Genomic DNA, 16984 nt, shown 5'->3' with positions numbered 1-16984 from the left:
ATCGAACAGACAGGGAGGGGGTGTAGATATCGTAGCAAACTTTGCAAACATTTTTAACTCACAGTGTTTCATGGAGAACCTTGACCGCATCCCTTTGCATGCGAGCAAGATACGCCACAAGCTCACCGTCCGGGAGGGCCGAATGATCCAGTACTTGTGTTAGTTGCGTCCGAAGCTATATGCGGTCACGAGCAAGCACATCAGGCACGCATCTCGGTGTGAGCAGTTCAATATTACTTTGAGCAGAGCACGACGCCGAACAGCGACCTTGCTCGACTGGCTCTCCGCTTTTCGCCTAGCTTCGAGATCAACGAGGGCTTCAGCTACTCTTTTTCCTTCTGTTGTCACATTGCTAGGCAGATCCGCAAGTCGAGCGAGTTCTAACCCTTTAATACAGATGAAGTATAAACTAATCTAATAGAGGGCGATGGAATACTCCACCTACCATAATGATCCATGTCCTCTGGAAGGCCGTCGACAATTCTAACCAATACAGTAAGACTTTTGAAAGTCTCATTCCTTGTACGTCACCTACTTGTATTGAAATATCATACCGAAATTTGCAGTGGATTGACGAGCCTTCTGTGGGACATACATACATAACCATAACCCATCGCCTTAGTCGTCTTAACATACCTGAACAGATAGATGCAGGCTACAACAAGGTAAATGAGGATGTTTCGCGAGAGCTTTGTTACTTACTTGACGACGGTAGGTTGACGAGATAACGTAGTGGCGAGCTCAGCGAAATGTCTTGGGAAACCATAGGTGGTCAACATTGATTGGAGCAAACTAAGGTAGTACTCACGTAGCAAAGAAAACGAAACACTACAGTACACGAATCATACGCGAGTCGGAAAGGCACTGGTAGTAAGTGTACATACTTTCATTTTGATCAGCTCTTCGGCAATGGCATGCGAAACGCCTATGCCCTCATTAGGGGAGGTACCGCGGCCAAGTTCGTCTATCAGAACTAATGTCCTTGGCGTTGCAATACCTAAGACTCGCTGGTTAGTATGAGGCACAGTCAAATACAGGACGCCATGACCCAGAATCATCGCAGATGAAGTCATTTCGTTGGCGAATGTACTCAAGCTTTTCTCCATATCATCATCGTTCGATAAACGGGTAAGTAGGGCGTCATGAAGTCTAATGGATGCTTTAGGAGATACCTTTTACAAAGCATGGAAAGCTTACCGGAAACTAGCGTATTCGGCGGGAACGAAGCAGCCGCACATCGCCATGATTGTTAATAGTCCAGTTTGGCGTAAATACGTGCTTTTGCCTTGATAGAAGTGTTTATATATCAGTTATGAAGTCAAAATACCAGGAGAATAACCTGACCTGACATACTTGTTTAAAAATATCTTAGTATTTTCCCATATCATCGACTGCATAAAGGGTGCTTACTTGGGTCCTTGAACTATTTGAAAACTTGAGGAATCACAGCAATAGACGTCGTTCGGAACTAGGGTGCCGGCGGAATGCGTTGTTTCAAGTATAGGATGACGACCCGCTTTTATTGCTAAAGTGCCAGTGAACTCAGGTCGCACTGTACAAGTACAATTAATGAAATACCACGAGGCCAGTAACAGTGTTTACCGTAATTGCGCACTGGTAGTAAAATTTCAGTAAATTCAAAGCCACGCTCCAAGAAGTGGATAACGACACACCTATGGATGCATGTGCAAAAGACCATAACAAATCTACGAGTGCTATCTGCAGAGAAGTTAATCGGTAACCTAAATGCATTGAGCTGACTGTGTACCGCTTCAGATGCCTTATATAAAGCCCCTGCATCTCCCAAAACCTCCGTGACCAGTTCTTGGATTATCCTAAAGATAGTCGATGAGCCCTGATAAAATATGTGGAAGTTGGAAAAGCAAAGGCTAACTTGTCGCTGAGGTTAAGGGTTTCATTTAAAGCGGCTTGCATTCGCGCATTCATCTGTTTCTATATCACGGGTTTCCAGTTCATTCTGTTAGATGCGACCTTCACGTCTGTTCTGAGAACTAACCAGCCTCATTATGGAGAAGAGCTTTCTTCCCTTTCTCTCAGAGACGTTGATAAACTCTTGAGGTAGCTCACCTTCCAGCTCGTCCTTCTTCAACGCAAAGACGAACCCGCTTTCCTGGTAAACTAGTGTCAAGGGGAGCCCGTATTCCTCCGATAATGACGTGTTTAGCTGATAAATGTCGCCGACGTTCTCTTTATAAGTCTCTCGCGCAACATCGAGGAGATGGTTACGATTTGCCTATGAGTTTATAGTTAGAAACCAGCGAATTTTTCAGAGACTAAAAAAACACTTTGATTGCATATACCCGTGCGTTTACTGCCGTCAATCCGCCCTGAAAACGTGTGAGACTGTAAGTGTAATAAAGATAATATAAATACCTTCACAGGGCTTGCTTCGTCATTCAAATTATCACGGATGAGCTTGTCAATAACAGACAGACGTTCGTCAGAAACCATCTATATAATAATATATAACTTTGAACTAGGGGTGAATAATGAAAATCAAAACAACCGCACATCATGAATAATTGAAAGAAGCTGAGACCGAGTTCCACTCAAGGCCTTTTGCAACAGGGGGAGATTCCGGACAAAACTGCGAAGGTTGAGCATTTGAGATACACGCAAAGACGCAAATTTAGGAGAGTTAGAAGGCCGAGCCTCAGATGCTGCAAGCTAATCAAACAGATGGTGAGAGTTGTGACCCTAATAAGCGCGCTGCCTACCGATGAAATCAGTTTGTCAAAGTCCATTTTGTTAAGCGATTTCAATGCATCCCTAGTGTCAGAGAACTTGTCTTCGTACTGCACAAGCTCTGGCAGCCAGTTAACGAACTAGACTGAACAGGAATGGTGAAATGGTATCGCACCCTCGATGGCATCCAAACGAGCGTCAATAGCACTTTGTACTGCAATATAACCTGAGTGACTGAGCTATCGAGGCCTGGTCAGATGCACCCACCTGTGATTGGTGCGAGAATATTGACTCGCAAAAGTCGAGATGCCATAGCGGTATATGTATGATTAAGAATGCTATAAGAGATGTTTGTCAAATGCCTAATTAACGTTAATAAAGCTCACCCAAACAACGAACGAGACGACTTCTTTGAAGTCCTATTATGAACCAGCTCGAGACTTCGGGCGGTCTCTGGATCTATCATCATCGTGCCCTCGACGGGTACATACCTTATGCGAAGAGAGCAAGGAGCATAGCGCGTGTTGAAACGACTTTCCGCATGTTTGAAGAGAGCGCAGGCCGCCGAGAGAACATAATATCTGTAGGGGTCAGCTTGGCATTGAGAAATGATAAACAAACGCATATATGCACTTGTCGGATGCTGCAACGAGAGTAGCTGCTTTCTCATCGTCTTCTATGCAGAGTTGGTTTATGAAATCGAGACCTAAAGGAACGGTAGCATAATCTTTCAGCAAGAAAACTCCTTGTCTTACCCCCACCATCGTTCCAGTACTTCCTCGCCACAGGCTCAACTGCAATGTCAGGAAATTCTTCAGCGATGTACTGTACTAAATGAGAAGTTGTCGAGGAGTTTTTCCCCGTGGACGCGAGAGATACGTCCGCTGCTGACATGAAAGTGTCTGGGACAAGAATGAGAGAGGGCGGATGGATATGCATCTGATGTAAAGTCTTCACGTAGGTTGAACAATCTGCCAGCTACACTTATAATGCAACTTAATACTTCGTATTATGCGCAATATTATGCAGTTATATAACCTGGACAAGAATAACCCGGCCTGTTTCTTTGTCGAGAGCTGCCATACCAACTTCGTGTGCTACACCCCGACTTTCCAGAATAGCGATGACAAAACTAGCCTCCTGCCTGATGGATGTTCCCGTCTGAGGACGAGCGGTCCCTGGGCGAGATTGCCCAGTCCAAGGCCGAGATATACTAGGACGTGGAGTTGCTGTTAATAGACGCGTTATTGTAGAATCCATGGAGAGCATACGACCAGTAGATGGACGTGGGACGGGTCTTGACATGACAGTACCACAGTAAAAGATATAGAATGTGACGCGTCTTACGGTCTTGTTTACGGTCACATGCATCGCGGATCTGCGTGTACTTAGAAAAACACCTACCGGAAGTAATGTTACAGTACAGTACAAAGCAACAAAATGATGTAGCTTTACATGTACCTATGTTTGTGTCCAGTCCAACCTCAAGAAGACAATCAATATGTCACATTGAGCGGTATGCACAACACGGCTAAGTATAAGACCCTGCAATATTGCAAGTTGATTGGCTAATAGAGCTGCGTGCTCAAGAACGATAGAACATTACGAGGCAACGGTTTTGATATCTTTCACTAAACTTCACGTCAGTGATTATATAGCCTCTGTCACTGGTGATGGCTCACTCGAACAAATGTTTATTTCTCAGCGTTTTCACCTTTCAATCGAGTCTCGCTCTTCAGTTTCGCTTCTCCTACGTTTTCCTAGTCGACCCTCGTCGGTTGTTTGTCCATCCCGACTAGCTAGAGAAACATAACACCCCAGAGGGCCACTCCAAGAATAATGATGGCCCAGAATTTGCGTGAGCGTTCTATATGCACGAACATTGGCAAAGGGCACATTGGTTCTCGGATCAAGATATTGCGCGGGAAGTCCGCTGAGCAAACATGTAGTTCTAGGTCGAGCTGTAAAAGTCAACTCGTCAAACACAAGGTCAGAGATATATTGGACGCGCGCACTTAATGGCCTCTGTTTTCCACTATACACACGGAGATCCTCCCACTTGACATGATCTCCAAACATAGCTGACATGGTATCTCTCCATATAGGTTTAGAAGTGATCTCCGATTGTGACCTGGCATGAATGACGTAGTTTTTGCAGATCCTTTCTTTCCGCTCTGCTTGGGTAGATAGGGAGCCGGGCCCGCCTGGGACCGAAAGAGATACTTGAGGTGAGCTAACCAATACTTCAGAAGCGGGTACACAGGCCGAAGGAGTGTTTGGGTTCCCCACATCCGCCGATGCGAATAAAGGTTGGGTAGGATTAGCCGCCGCCACGCTGACATCAGTTGGAAAGGCGCGGAAACTAGAGTAGACAGAGATGTTACTTGTAACAATGGAGCCTCCATTTGGTTGTGTAACCAAGGGAGAGTGAATCATTTTGATTTCCTCTGCTCGACTAACCCACCTCAACATGGGTCCCTCAATATGAGGACGGATCACACGTGCCCGTGCGCGCTTCTCTTCTTCTAGTTTTAGATAATCCCTATGTTCTATGATATTTCCCTCCTCTGTATCAAGCGCAAGAGCTATTAGTTCGTCTTGCGTCGGTGCCCGTGTCCTGACCTTCAACCTTTTCGGAACGGACGCCTAATCAGATGTACAGTTAGTGCATTATGTAGTGTAGCTGTGACTGCCGACCTTTTTCTCTTCCGCATCTTTGATGCGACTCACAGTAGCAGAGGTACTCATGATAGTATGCCTTCTTTGACTTTGTCTCTTTGAGCCTTCGATGACTTCGCCGGTTTCAACATTGATAGCAACTCCTAAAGAGACTCTTCTTTTTGGTCTCAATTTTGGGCGAGAGGCATCGTTTGAAGACGATGAATGTGCTTGAGGGTTAAAAGTCACTCGTTGTCTAGCATGAGCCGCTGCCGTTGCCTTGTCTACCCGCGCTCGAGCGGCCTACTCAGAATATCAGACTGGCCTCACTTGCAAGGGCGTATTTGAGTACCTTGCGCTCTTTCCTTTCCTCGTCTTGAACAGTGGCTTCACCTGGATCCAAGCCTTCTTGGATGGCTTCTTCATCGGTACTCGCGAAGTCAGATTCGAATATATCCTCCTCGTCTATCAGCGAATAACATGCTGTTGAGATGTGTGAGATTAAAAGAATGCCAACGAACCTTTTCCCACCACAAAATCCACGTCATCTTCTGTGTCCTTAGGATCTTCCAAAGCTAACTCAGCCAGAGCAGCCTCCATCCTTGGAGGGATATATCGTTATGTGTCTCCTACATCAGATACACGTTTTACCCACCGGTTGCCTGCTGTGCTCCGCTTAGACCTTCTTGTGACTAAAGGTTCATCTGGCTCTGCCATCGTAATAATTTATGTGCCTTCGGTTGGATGGTGCGATGGAGTAGTATGGTCGAGGTCGTTAGCTTTAGGATTCAACATGTCAAAACAACACTCACGCGCTTGAAATTTCCAGCCAGGTGGTCGGACACTACCGTACAAATGCCTCGAAAACCAAAGACGATCCCCGGACCCTCTCGCCTCTCCCAAGTGCTTGTTGAATTAAAGAAATCACCTACTTTATCTCTTGTTGGCTTGCGAAGGTTGAGTTTGACACTTGCGGCTAAGAATGATCATTTTGGTTCTCGGTATATGTTCATGCAACTAGCTCATCGCTCTAGAGAACTAACTGCGCGATTTCCCAGACATTTTGTGAAAGAAGAACTCCCAAGGATACGCTTCGCTAATCCGGATCTCAGCATTGAAGTGAGGAAATTGCCAAAAAACCCAGGTGAAACATGGAAACCAGAGATGATACTCGAGTTTGGTATGTTAAAAACACCGTTTTCCTTTTTCAAAAAATAGCTGTATAAAAACTCACGGCAACAACAACATGATGTAGAGACCGGTATTCAACGTATTATTGATATGGACAAAAAATGGTCGACATCAATAGTACAAGAGCTCATGGACCATGGAGGCGGAAATCCGTGGAAGGAATTCAAGGCCGAGGCATTAGCTGCAGGGCTTCCACTATTCACACCTGCGCAGAAACCAAGACAGCCGATTTCCAAAGTTCGCACTCGTACATCCCGACCTAAGTCTGTTACAGAGATTGGCAGGCAGCAATCGGATGAAACGAATAGCGAACTCTCGCTGTCCCCGCCTGATCCACCTAAGACGGGGGCTGCAGCTGTTCTTCCATAAGTTTTATCAGACAACCTTCTTTTATATGCAGCTGTAGTCTATAGAACATCTAGTCCTACACATAATTCATGAGGGTAGACTCTTTATGCGCTGACCCGTGCAGCACGCTTTTAGTCGGTCATCCAACTGGATATTAGTACTACCACCCCTATGCCAAGTATAACTGCCGCCAGACTGTCGAAGAAAGAAACAGCCAACTGTATATACCTCAGTCCATTCATGATGAGCGAAGGAAATGGTGGAGGAATATGAGGCAGTGCGATTGCTAGCAGAGTAGGAGGCTGAACCTCATCCTGGAAAAGATATCAGTTATTGGCACAAGGCGGTATTGGATATACTTACATTACCACGGAATATGCGCAACGACTGTAGGAGAACCTGAAGAGTTATAAAAGCCCATAAAAATGGCTTTGGAATATCAAGACATATTTCTTACAGGTAAAAGCGGGCACTTACTACAAATTGAACCCCCCATCCTCCAGCGCTAGCGTTTTTCCAGGCTAGCTGAGCCCATCGGCTCCAATATATCTCGTCAACAGCACCATGGGTCTGCGCTAAGAATAGCTCGGGTTCCTTCCACAGCACGAAAAATGCAAGCAAACACCAAACACTCAAGAGATGAAGGAGTGGTGTGAGTTTCTGAAAGCGCGTGGCTGGTTTCGGGGGAAGAGGGACTGTAGATACTTTCCCCGTTCCGTTTTGCCCTTGCGACAGAGGGAATGGAGGAAAGCCGGACATGATTGATGCAAGTGGGTCACTTTGAGGGGTCATTGCAGCACCACTAGACGCATAAGGGAGCGGTGGAACAATAGGTTGATTAGAGGATGGAGGACTGAGTGCACCACTCATGAGAGCCTGAAGAAACTGATTTTGGTGCTCCTCAGACCAGACACTCGGGTCAGGAGGTGCGCTTGCAAGATTGGAGGCTCTAAAAGATGGAGGCGGAGGCGATGGCCTTGACTGCTCAGAGGAAACAATAGAGGGAGGAGGCATGTTTGTTTCTTCGCCCACGAAAGCTTCAAGATTTGCAGAGACGCTTCTAGAGGGCTGTTCTGCTCATGATTTATGGAGAACGGTCTTTATACGGTAATTCTGCACCGAGACTCACTGTCATGCATGTACGCCGGTGCGTCCTCCCCTCTGGCAGACGTGGTCAGCTTTGCGAGACGATCATTTCCACGGCTGAGGATGGCCTTTCGGCGAGCTTCTGCGCGTGCTGAGGCCGACATTTGGGGTTTGTCGATATCGTTATGGTGGTTACTGAAAGCAAAAGAATACCCAAGTCTGAACGTGTCAATGGCCAGCTCACTATAGACGCCACCAGCATGCCCAGAAACGCGTGCCGCGGTGTGCACGTGGCTGTACTTTTTCTTTGGCAGACCACCACACTTGCTATCGATATTATTTACATGTCGAGACAAGACAAAGCAACGACTGACAGACATTCCAAGATTCTTCGGGAGCTTGTGAAGCAGCCAGATAATAAACTGTGTGCGGATTGCAAGCGTAATGGCAAGTCTTTCTTTGCCCCACAGAGCTTTCGCTGACTTTTCTTTCAGATCCACGTTGGGCTTCATGGAACTTGTAAAATATGACAATCCATCCGTTTGTATATTCATTCTGATACTCTTTCTAGGGGCGTCTTTCTGTGTATTCGCTGTTCAGGTATTCATCGCGGAATGGGGACCCATATCAGCCGTGTGAAGTCAGTTGATTTAGATGTATGGACACCTGAACAGATGGAGGTATCCATTTCCGCTTCTCCCAGCTTTATATCCAGCTTAATTGTGTTGCTTGATAGTCAATACAGAAATGGGGGAATCGTCGGGCCAACCTTTATTGGGAGGCTCATCTAAAGCCTGGTCATGTTGCTCCAGATCAGTATGCAAACATCAACTAACTTGTACTCAATCGTCATTCCTGACATATCTCTTACAGCAAAATGGAATCTTACATTCGATCAAAATATGAATCGCGTAGGTGGGCGTCGGACGGACCTCCCCCAGCGGATCCATCGGTACTTGATGGCAACACTGAATCTGTCCCTGAGTCGCCCATGATCGAGCCTCAAGTGCCGCCAATTTCACAACGTCCTACGCATGCGTCAGTGAACAGCCTTTCTGCTCGTCGTCCCGCATCGCCCTCGGTACGAGTGCCTATTACTACGCGGCAACCTCAGCCTAGACAGCTCTTATCTGCTGCTGTTGTTGATAGAAACCAGCAAATCGAAGCTCCCACCCTTGCCTCGCCTACTGTCCAAACCGAGCCAGCCAACCCTGCCCCCTCGCAAGATGACCTTTTTTCCCTTGATTTCCATGCACCTCCTGCTCCTAGCAGGCCGGCAGCGTCGCAGCCAGCCAAAGATGTCAAACAAGATATCCTCTCTCTCTTTTCTACTCCTGCCTCAACTGCTGCTGGACAAACTACGAGCGCTTATGGACAGTTTTCTCCTGCTTCTGATTCTCAGTCACCTTGGAACCAGCTCAATACTGGTACTCTGCCTCAAATTTCGTCTGTGCCCCAACCGACTAGTATGGTGGGATCTAGTGGGTCTGGTTTATGGGGAGTATCGTCTGGTTGGGATTCTACACCCATACCACCCGGGCCTACGCAGGGAAATATCTGGGGAAGTGCAGCGTCATCAACATTACAACCATCACAAATACAGACACAGCAAACAAATATCCTTAGTACAAATGACATTTGGAGCTCTTCAAACTCTGCAGCGGGTATAGGGGGAGATATGTTCGGTTCTGCTTCCACGGGGAGTACCCAGAAAAAGGATGATGTTTTTGGAGATTTGTGGGGTGATTTCAAATAACTTGAAGATTCGACTCCTTACTCGCGTACACACACACTCATGTTACAGATGATATGAATTGATTACAGGCACGTTTATCACATTTACAATGTCTTTACCCCTTACGCGATGTTCAAATCCTGAGTCATAGTCAGCGTGTGGAGGAAAGTACTTTTCACAAGAATCACACCTTTTCCATAAGCTTTCTTGCGATTGGGTGAAAAGAGTTTTTGAATGTCTCAAAGACTTCGAGGGCTAGAGTTTTGTCTACTCTATACACTGCCCTAAATACCGGTCTGCAAAACTTCATACGACCCTTTACTACGCCCGTACCATCATCGCCAACAACCCAGCGGACAGCTTCAGAAGCATACATCTTCGCAGCGGAAGAGGATGGGTCGAGGAGCGCAACTTCGTAGAAGCGTAGGCGAATTTCGGCATTGGGGGAGTTGGCGAAATGATAGAGTTTACCCAAGTGATAGATATGCGTTGATGGCAACGCAGGGTAGATTTGTAGGCGCTCCATGAAAACGACTAGATTTCGGTATGTCATAATGAGTATTGAGGAAAATAAGACTATTAATTACCTATTTGAACTGAAGACATCTCCTGCAAATCGGATTCCTTGAAGTCAAGGTTGGATGGCTCCGTAGTAGAACGCGAAGCGTCCCACCGCTCAGCTAGAGCATAAGCCTGCGTTGCTAAAGTAGTATCATATTGCATGTTCACTGGCAGTTGCAAGCCCTCCCCGTGTAACCATGCCTGGATGTTTATATCAACAGTTGCTCGTGGATCAGTTACAAAACGGAAGAACGTACATCCCAATCAACAGTGTCAAGTAGCTTAATCTTGTCATTGCCACCATGCTTCTGATAATATGCGAAGAGGTGTGCTCTCCATTGCTCAGTGGTAATACTTTTACCCATGAAAGTGTTTACATAATCTTTCACATATGGCAAAAATACATCCAGACCGCCGAGAGTACGTTCTGATGGTGCTTAGGTTAGTGACTTGATTGCTCTAAAGAAGAATGTTTACCTAGGTGTAAGATTAAATTTGCTCCTTTCTCGTAGGGGACGTCACTGTAGGCATCGTCTGGATTTTCACCGGGCTCGAAGTGGATGACCAAGCGTTGATATTTGGGTCTACTTTCATACTGCTTCAAATCATCATACAGAGACTTTGCGCCAATGATGTAAGACAATCCACGATGTGCAGGCGAATATAGAACTTGAAGCAAAAGACGCTCCATGTAAGTTGTCCAACCTTCGTTCAGCCAGAAATGAGATGCATCTGCATGACTGTACATCTGTAAGATAGAAGTATGATTTCCGAATGAAAGAGTATCACTGACGTTACACCATTACCAAAGTACGAATGCGTTAATTCATGCAATACGACGTCAACGAGGGACCTGTCCCCTGCCAATAAGGCTTTAAAGTGTATTAGTGATCATAGTAACAGTTGGTAACAAAGAAAGGACGCAACTAGGCGTTACAAACGTCAAACATGCATTTTCCTAACAGACGTTCAAAACAAATCGCGACGTTATGTTGAGTAACGACTTACCATGCCTCCATATGGGAAAGAAGGGGGTAAAACCAAGAGATCATACACGCCGAAACGATATGATGTAGTGAGCTTTTCCTCTGCCACCAGAAATCTGGCCATTTCAATATTAATGTTAATAATGGAGCGTCGTGATAAGGTTATACTTGGTAGTGTCTTCACTGAACTCCCAATATGAAGCGTCAATCAATTCTGGTTCTGCCCAAATACCGCATTTCCACTCTTTGCCTTCGACTTTAGGAAATGCTCGGTAACGGACGTTACCGGAGGCTATTGCAATCAAGTAGGACGGGATTGGGACGGGCTAAATACGAGAGCATGTTGAATTGCATCAGAAATATAGCGCAGTTTTCAACGGAAGCCCTCTTCATGTACTGACCTGGCGGTAAGTGTAGGTAACGAGATCCTTACCGATTACTTTACCGTCATGGGCAGGACCTTCTGAAGGCGGCGAAACGCGTATTGCAGACATAAGGACCGGCAAAACCGCAGAGATTTTCGCATCATACGACTATCAATAAATTTTAAAGGTCAGGAAACCTAGAGTCTGCGTGACTTGTCGTACTGATACTCACTGTCTTGACCGAAGGAGTATCTTGAGTAGTCTAATTCAGCGACTGTTTCTGCAAAAGGAAAAATGTCGCAAGGATGATACATACCTTGTATAGGAGCAAGTGTCCGAGCATAGATGGGTTGGCATTGGCTAAATAGATATGGAAAGACTTTCCCTTGGGTCTGCCTAAACGTTTTTTAGATTTAAAATCAGAAAGTCGTCAAAAGTTAACTAGCACACACTCTTTCTCTAGCCATTGCAAAGCAGTCGATTCTTGCGTTGTTTTATACGTCACTTTCACAGAGATGAGATCGCCAGCTTTCAAGTTTTTGGGAAGGGGGATATGAAGAGCAGAGCCCATGACCGCATGATTTTCTCCCAACGAGTACTACAGAAGCTCCACTGAGTAACACGAATTGCGTAGCGTCCTACGTATACAATCCCGGGTCCATGTAGGCACTCACCCCAACGGTCTTTCCAGCTACCTCAGTACTCTCAATTATCAGATCAGCCGTATCCAAGCTGTGCGAAATGGATCGAATGTAAGCAGTAGCTCATCAAACATTTATAAGATCCTTTCGGATTATTCAAAGGCACCCACACGAGTTCCTTGACTGTGTCCTCGTTCAAGATCAGATCGTGCACAACGGAACCGATGACAACTTTCTGAACGAAATCGACACGCCATTCGAGAGATAAGTGTCGGGTCGTGATTTGAAGATAATTTGACTGAGTGGTTGGGTCAGGCATCTCGAAATCTAGATGGGTAGAGACTTATGAGCAGAGACTTGAGTAGAGGTACCTTTGATAGCGATAGCGGAAATCTGCTCCTGGATATGGTGGGATCCGAGTACTGAGTACTAACAGCCGATAATTTCAGCGATCGAGATAGCGAATTGGATTCGCACGGCAACGGCTAAACCAAGAAAAATACAATGTCATGTTACATTACAGTAAGTACAAAAAGTACAAAGACGATAGTTGTCATTACATGGCAAATGGGGCCATGAATCAAGAATATTTAAGAAAGGTTGATGTAATAGTGTCCTAAAATATTGATGGTCCTCGTGATTCTACTAATACTAGCGACTGATGATTGGTATATCGTCCGGACGAGAGAACGGAAAGACACTGGAGCGAAAGATTCTATCTGCGTAAACAGTGACTTCGCGCCCTTTGTCGCCACTGCTTTTTAAGAGTGTGCTATAAAGACATCAGTGTCCTGCTTATAACGAGGTACGTTGGTTCATGCAATACCTTGTGCATTCTGAGACTGGGATTATCGACGGAATGGTCCCATCCATCCATCGTGTCTAGCTTACGCTTCGCTGGCAGTCGAGTGGTAACTCCGATGGAGAATACATCCTGTTAATCATAATATAAGCCTTGTAAAGGATGCTACTCAAAGTATATCACGTACAGACATAAAGCGTGGTAAAGAGTCCGCTGAAGATGAATATGAGTCAATGATCAAATTAACGATGACCAACAAACCCACATGAACTAAAAGAATCGTTTTCGATATTTGGAAGTGCTCTGGGCTTGAGCAGAGGAGCACCTGGCGCTGGGATATAATGGAGACGTTCGTCTTGCTTTTGATCGAGCGAATGTAAATGGGAAAGTGATGGAATGCGGATAGTCGAAAGAGAGTGGCAAGCTTCCTGTGTCACAACGTTGTTTCCGGAGACCCACTGTCCACAGGGAGGGATTTTGGAGAAAGGTGAGCACAAGAGGGGAGATAGTCGCATGTCAAGGCGGATATGTGGGGAGAACTGGACATTTTCACTCTCCATCCTTAAAGAAAGACCACGCTTTGCACCAGACAGACAACTCTGGGGTGGGGCTCTCTCCGATGGATATCTGAGCAAATCTGCTGTAGGGTGCACCATGACGCTAGGGCTAGCCGAGTGGTCGATGATGGGCAGTGGCTTTACTGCTATGGCGGACCTTGGACAGTTCTTGGCCTTGTAAACGTCAATATGAAGCCCAACAAAGCGGGCGTAGCCTTTTGCATGGTGTGTGAGGCGCGACTTGCAACGCACTTCTCGAGCTATCTGACAGTAGCGTGCATTTGCGTGCCGGAGTCTCCTTATCATTAGATTAAGGGTGGCATTAGAAAGGGAGCTGGTGGACATTTTGAGAAAATACTGAGAGTGATGCGTGAAGTAGTGAACGTTATATGCTAGTCGTTGATGAATGAGTGTTTTGAGATGAGGATCCTGCCCCTTTGAATAGATGCACGCCTGCGTGACGGAAGTTGGTTGAGTAGGAGTAGATGGAGAACTGAAGGAAAGGAACAACAAGAAAATGAAAGACAAGCAAGATAGATAACTGGTCCACCCTATTTTGTGGGTCCGCACAGAACAGGGAAAGAACAAAAGAGCTGCCACTCGCTTCAGAGTTCTTTATAGTCTTGGTCAGACAGAGAAAGTGAGCGCCATCGGAGCAAAGACGCTAATAAGAGAGTGCACACATGATTGCAGCCTTCGTGATGGTATTTTAACGTTGTTCCAGTCGCCTACATAAAAGAAACAAAGGAACGGCGTAGCGACCGCGAGGAGTACTTACAAAAAGACCTTGTTATTCCGTGACGACAAGTGGACGCGGTAGCAGATCATGCCATAAGCACGTGACGTCCTGCAAAACGTGCCTTGCCGCCGGGACTAAAAAATACATCGTTTGTGTGATTCAAAACTCCCTCCCAACTGAAGTCCATGTCATCCCTAGCACATAAGATTGGTCAGTCTTTATATATGACAAACACACCCAGCTAGAAACAGATGTCTAAGATAATGTAGTAACAGGTTCTCTGTTATTCTGCCCGGATTGTGGGACGTTGTTGAGTCTGCCCAAGGATAGCGACCAAACGGTAATATGCGAACAATGCAGTCATGAAGAGCCCGCCAGCTGTAAGTTGTGATATAGTTACTTCGACAACAGAGGTTTATGAGGTGGGCTAGCCTACGAAAACACAGAGATCACTACGCGTTCACATCCCGAAGCTTTTCCATCCGCTCTAAGGCAAAAGAGAAAAACTCAGACAAAAATACACCAAGGAAAAGTGTTGCCCAAAGTGAGTCACGTCTGTGAATTTAGTAAAACACTTTATACACCCCCGCCGATATTCAGGTTTCGGAGAAATGCCCAGCATGTGGTCATCTGGAGGCTTATTACGAAGAGAAGCAGGTATGCACCACTGTGTTTTATGATTCGAATTGATTACTCCTTGTTCACTAGATGCGGAGTGCTGATGAAGGCTCTACGATTCTTTATACGGTACGTGTCAGCTATGGTCAGTTGACGTTGGTGTGACCTGGTTCATAGTGTGTTTCATGCAAGCACGGCTGGCGTGTCAACAACTAGACATATGAAGCAGGGACATGCCCTTAACCTCTTGAGCGCCACAAAAAATAAGAGAACACCCTTGGGCTTTCAAACGCATACTCCGATGGCGCAAAATAACGCTACGACACCAAATCCACCGAGAGTGCTGGCTATGAGTGCGACAATAGTTTCGCGTACTGGGAGGGTATCTTTTGGTAATCTATGAGGTGTTAGAAGTGTAGCTAGTGTAGTCAAAGGATGTATCTCACGTCGAAAAATAGAATGCGAGTGCAAACGTTGACGATAAGAAGGCAAGGGCAATGTATGGGAGAAATGGAGCAGCCACATAGGGCGAGAACGAAGGCAACGTTTTGTGTAGGGCCTTTTCGGTGCGTCAGGCGCGTGGTGTCATGCAAGGCAGACGGAGACTGACCTGGAATGTCTCGTACGTCGCCATAGCTTCAACTAATAAAGATGCAAGGGATGGTGTTGTCTTGTGATAGGTTTTGGCGTAACCTGCAATGCTTGTGTCTGCAAGCTTCCAACGTCAGCAAGTCGCCTGCGGCCACGCCTGAGCTGACGTGACCGGACAAACACGTGTCATCAAACCCATATCAACTCAATTCCGCTCGACATCTCCCTCTTTTACTCCACCACCGTCCTAACAACTGCGAAGTGTATATTTTACTTTCCTAAAAGTACGTATGCGCGAGACTTCCATACTGCTGCTTACTGACTAGTTTCTTTTATCTGCCTATCTTCATGCAAAAAAAATAAAGATGTCTGCAACGCAAAAAGTACAGCAACACCCTGCGTTCATTCAGGCGCAGAACAAGGCCAATTACTACATCAGTCAGCTTGACAAAGAGGTTCGTACTACGCCCTGACTTTTAGGACAGCCAAGGCTGACGTCGCTGCATCAAACCTAGCTCACGAAATATCCCGTGTTGACCACTCTCGAGCAGCGCACTCAGGTCCCAAAGACTTATGTTGTCCTTGGCTCCGTGATTCTTCTTACGCTGTTTCACATCGTCAATCCCCTGGCTGCTCCCGTTTCCAACCTTGTTGGGTGGGGTTTACCCGCCTATCTCTCTTTCAAGGCACTGGAGACTCCCGGTCACCAGGATGACGTTCAGTGGCTTACATATTGGGTAGTATTTGGCTTCTTCAACTTTGTGGAAAGTTTTGCCCTACGGATCGTTCTCTATTATCTTCCTTGGTACTTCGCCTTCAAGACAGTGTTCATTCTTTGGTTGCAACTGCCTACATTCCGCGTGAGTCTTTTCTAATCTGCAGTTACTCAGTTGATTAACAAGTGTGACGTCACATATAGGGCGCACAGACGACGTACTTGACCGTTCTTAAGCCTGTCTTGATGAATATTTCAAATTCGTCTCGTGCTGTTGCCCCTACTCAGACTGAGACTACCGTCACTGCTGAAGGTCTCCGTGAGCGTGTTGCCACCGCTAATGCCGAGTAATTCTGCCTTAATACTACGTTTACCTTCACGTTATGTCGTATTTCTTGTTGTATGCGATTTGAACACGATTATAGAACCTTCTCTTATCCGGTATTTAGGAGTCGCCTTTTAGTTGGCACTTCTGTTCACGTCTCATCACGTCACTTTCTACGTACTTCTACCTGGTATATTAAATGAGATTTCAGCTTGTTCCGAGTTTGAATATTGAAGTATCCGGGTCATTGCCTCTCTTTCTAGTAAGAGATGATATCGTGTTAATTTTGTGTGACACGATGAATTTTCGTGAGATGATAGTTCGGTTCTGTTTTGCGTTGAGATGCATTACGCCAGGCAC

At 46.0% G+C, this 16984-nt stretch overlaps 9 protein-coding genes across 9 annotated transcripts; 2 read left to right on the top strand and 7 right to left on the bottom strand.

The window, feature by feature from the left end:
* Positions 1-58: 58 nt before the first annotated feature.
* Positions 59-4011, bottom strand: SERLADRAFT_442905 (uncharacterized protein; the record flags this gene model as incomplete). The annotated part of the gene is made up of 26 exons (XM_007323494.1): positions 59-175; positions 238-386; positions 446-483; positions 536-582; positions 637-655; positions 703-753; positions 809-828; positions 885-1149; positions 1198-1285; positions 1345-1352; positions 1411-1552; positions 1603-1614; positions 1674-1719; positions 1769-1835; positions 1895-1953; positions 2018-2254; positions 2322-2348; positions 2395-2472; positions 2533-2688; positions 2739-2827; positions 2882-2920; positions 2974-3044; positions 3093-3287; positions 3340-3412; positions 3468-3684; positions 3745-4011. 26 exons carry the CDS (start codon positions 4009-4011, stop codon positions 59-61), a joined length of 2577 nt encoding a protein of 858 aa, XP_007323556.1.
* Positions 3908-6454, bottom strand: SERLADRAFT_453395 (uncharacterized protein; the record flags this gene model as incomplete). Its single annotated transcript, XM_007323493.1, has 8 exons — positions 3908-4337; positions 4389-4667; positions 4722-5352; positions 5404-5667; positions 5717-5829; positions 5886-5965; positions 6020-6098; positions 6177-6454. 6 exons carry the CDS (start codon positions 6079-6081, stop codon positions 4417-4419), a joined length of 1401 nt encoding a protein of 466 aa, XP_007323555.1.
* Positions 6455-6543: 89 nt separating this feature from the next.
* SERLADRAFT_478797 (uncharacterized protein) lies at positions 6544-8246 on the bottom strand (the record flags this gene model as incomplete). Its single annotated transcript, XM_007323492.1, has 4 exons — positions 6544-7217; positions 7267-7332; positions 7381-7976; positions 8033-8246. The coding sequence occupies 4 exons, from the start codon at positions 8151-8153 to the stop codon at positions 7035-7037; spliced, it is 966 nt and encodes a 321-aa protein (XP_007323554.1).
* Positions 8247-8801: 555 nt separating this feature from the next.
* On the bottom strand, positions 8802-12596 carry SERLADRAFT_363857 (uncharacterized protein; the record flags this gene model as incomplete). The annotated part of the gene is made up of 14 exons (XM_007323491.1): positions 8802-10258; positions 10312-10486; positions 10543-10712; positions 10763-11025; positions 11079-11157; positions 11213-11243; positions 11294-11387; positions 11440-11597; positions 11673-11804; positions 11869-11888; positions 11953-12032; positions 12089-12234; positions 12311-12368; positions 12448-12596. The coding sequence occupies 14 exons, from the start codon at positions 12594-12596 to the stop codon at positions 9909-9911; spliced, it is 1905 nt and encodes a 634-aa protein (XP_007323553.1).
* Positions 12597-12992: 396 nt separating this feature from the next.
* SERLADRAFT_401674 (uncharacterized protein) lies at positions 12993-13594 on the bottom strand (the record flags this gene model as incomplete). Its single annotated transcript, XM_007323490.1, has 4 exons — positions 12993-13049; positions 13104-13211; positions 13267-13292; positions 13345-13594. 4 exons carry the CDS (start codon positions 13592-13594, stop codon positions 12993-12995), a joined length of 441 nt encoding a protein of 146 aa, XP_007323552.1.
* Positions 13595-13792: 198 nt separating this feature from the next.
* Positions 13793-14425, bottom strand: SERLADRAFT_401673 (uncharacterized protein; the record flags this gene model as incomplete). The annotated part of the gene is made up of 2 exons (XM_007323489.1): positions 13793-14258; positions 14320-14425. A coding segment is annotated over one exon (189 nt), but the record flags the coding sequence as incomplete, so codon positions are not given.
* Positions 14426-14560: 135 nt separating this feature from the next.
* Positions 14561-15209, top strand: SERLADRAFT_374144 (uncharacterized protein; the record flags this gene model as incomplete). The annotated part of the gene is made up of 6 exons (XM_007323488.1): positions 14561-14585; positions 14645-14755; positions 14807-14919; positions 14976-15032; positions 15084-15122; positions 15171-15209. 6 exons carry the CDS (start codon positions 14561-14563, stop codon positions 15207-15209), a joined length of 384 nt encoding a protein of 127 aa, XP_007323550.1.
* Positions 15210-15278: 69 nt separating this feature from the next.
* SERLADRAFT_442899 (uncharacterized protein) lies at positions 15279-15627 on the bottom strand (the record flags this gene model as incomplete). The annotated part of the gene is made up of 3 exons (XM_007323487.1): positions 15279-15390; positions 15440-15552; positions 15604-15627. 3 exons carry the CDS (start codon positions 15625-15627, stop codon positions 15279-15281), a joined length of 249 nt encoding a protein of 82 aa, XP_007323549.1.
* A 174-nt stretch (positions 15628-15801) lies between these two features.
* Positions 15802-16883, top strand: SERLADRAFT_478784 (uncharacterized protein; the record flags this gene model as incomplete). The annotated part of the gene is made up of 4 exons (XM_007323486.1): positions 15802-15868; positions 15950-16039; positions 16100-16444; positions 16504-16883. The coding sequence occupies 3 exons, from the start codon at positions 15950-15952 to the stop codon at positions 16648-16650; spliced, it is 582 nt and encodes a 193-aa protein (XP_007323548.1).
* Between the last annotated feature and the right edge of the window lie 101 nt (positions 16884-16984).

Source organism: Serpula lacrymans (genome assembly GCF_000218685.1).
Source record: "Serpula lacrymans var. lacrymans S7.9 unplaced genomic scaffold SERLAscaffold_16, whole genome shotgun sequence".
NCBI lineage: Eukaryota > Fungi > Basidiomycota > Agaricomycetes > Boletales > Serpulaceae > Serpula > Serpula lacrymans.
The sequence above is the reverse complement of the archived record's forward strand: the minus strand, read 5'-3'. Positions and strand labels throughout refer to the sequence as shown.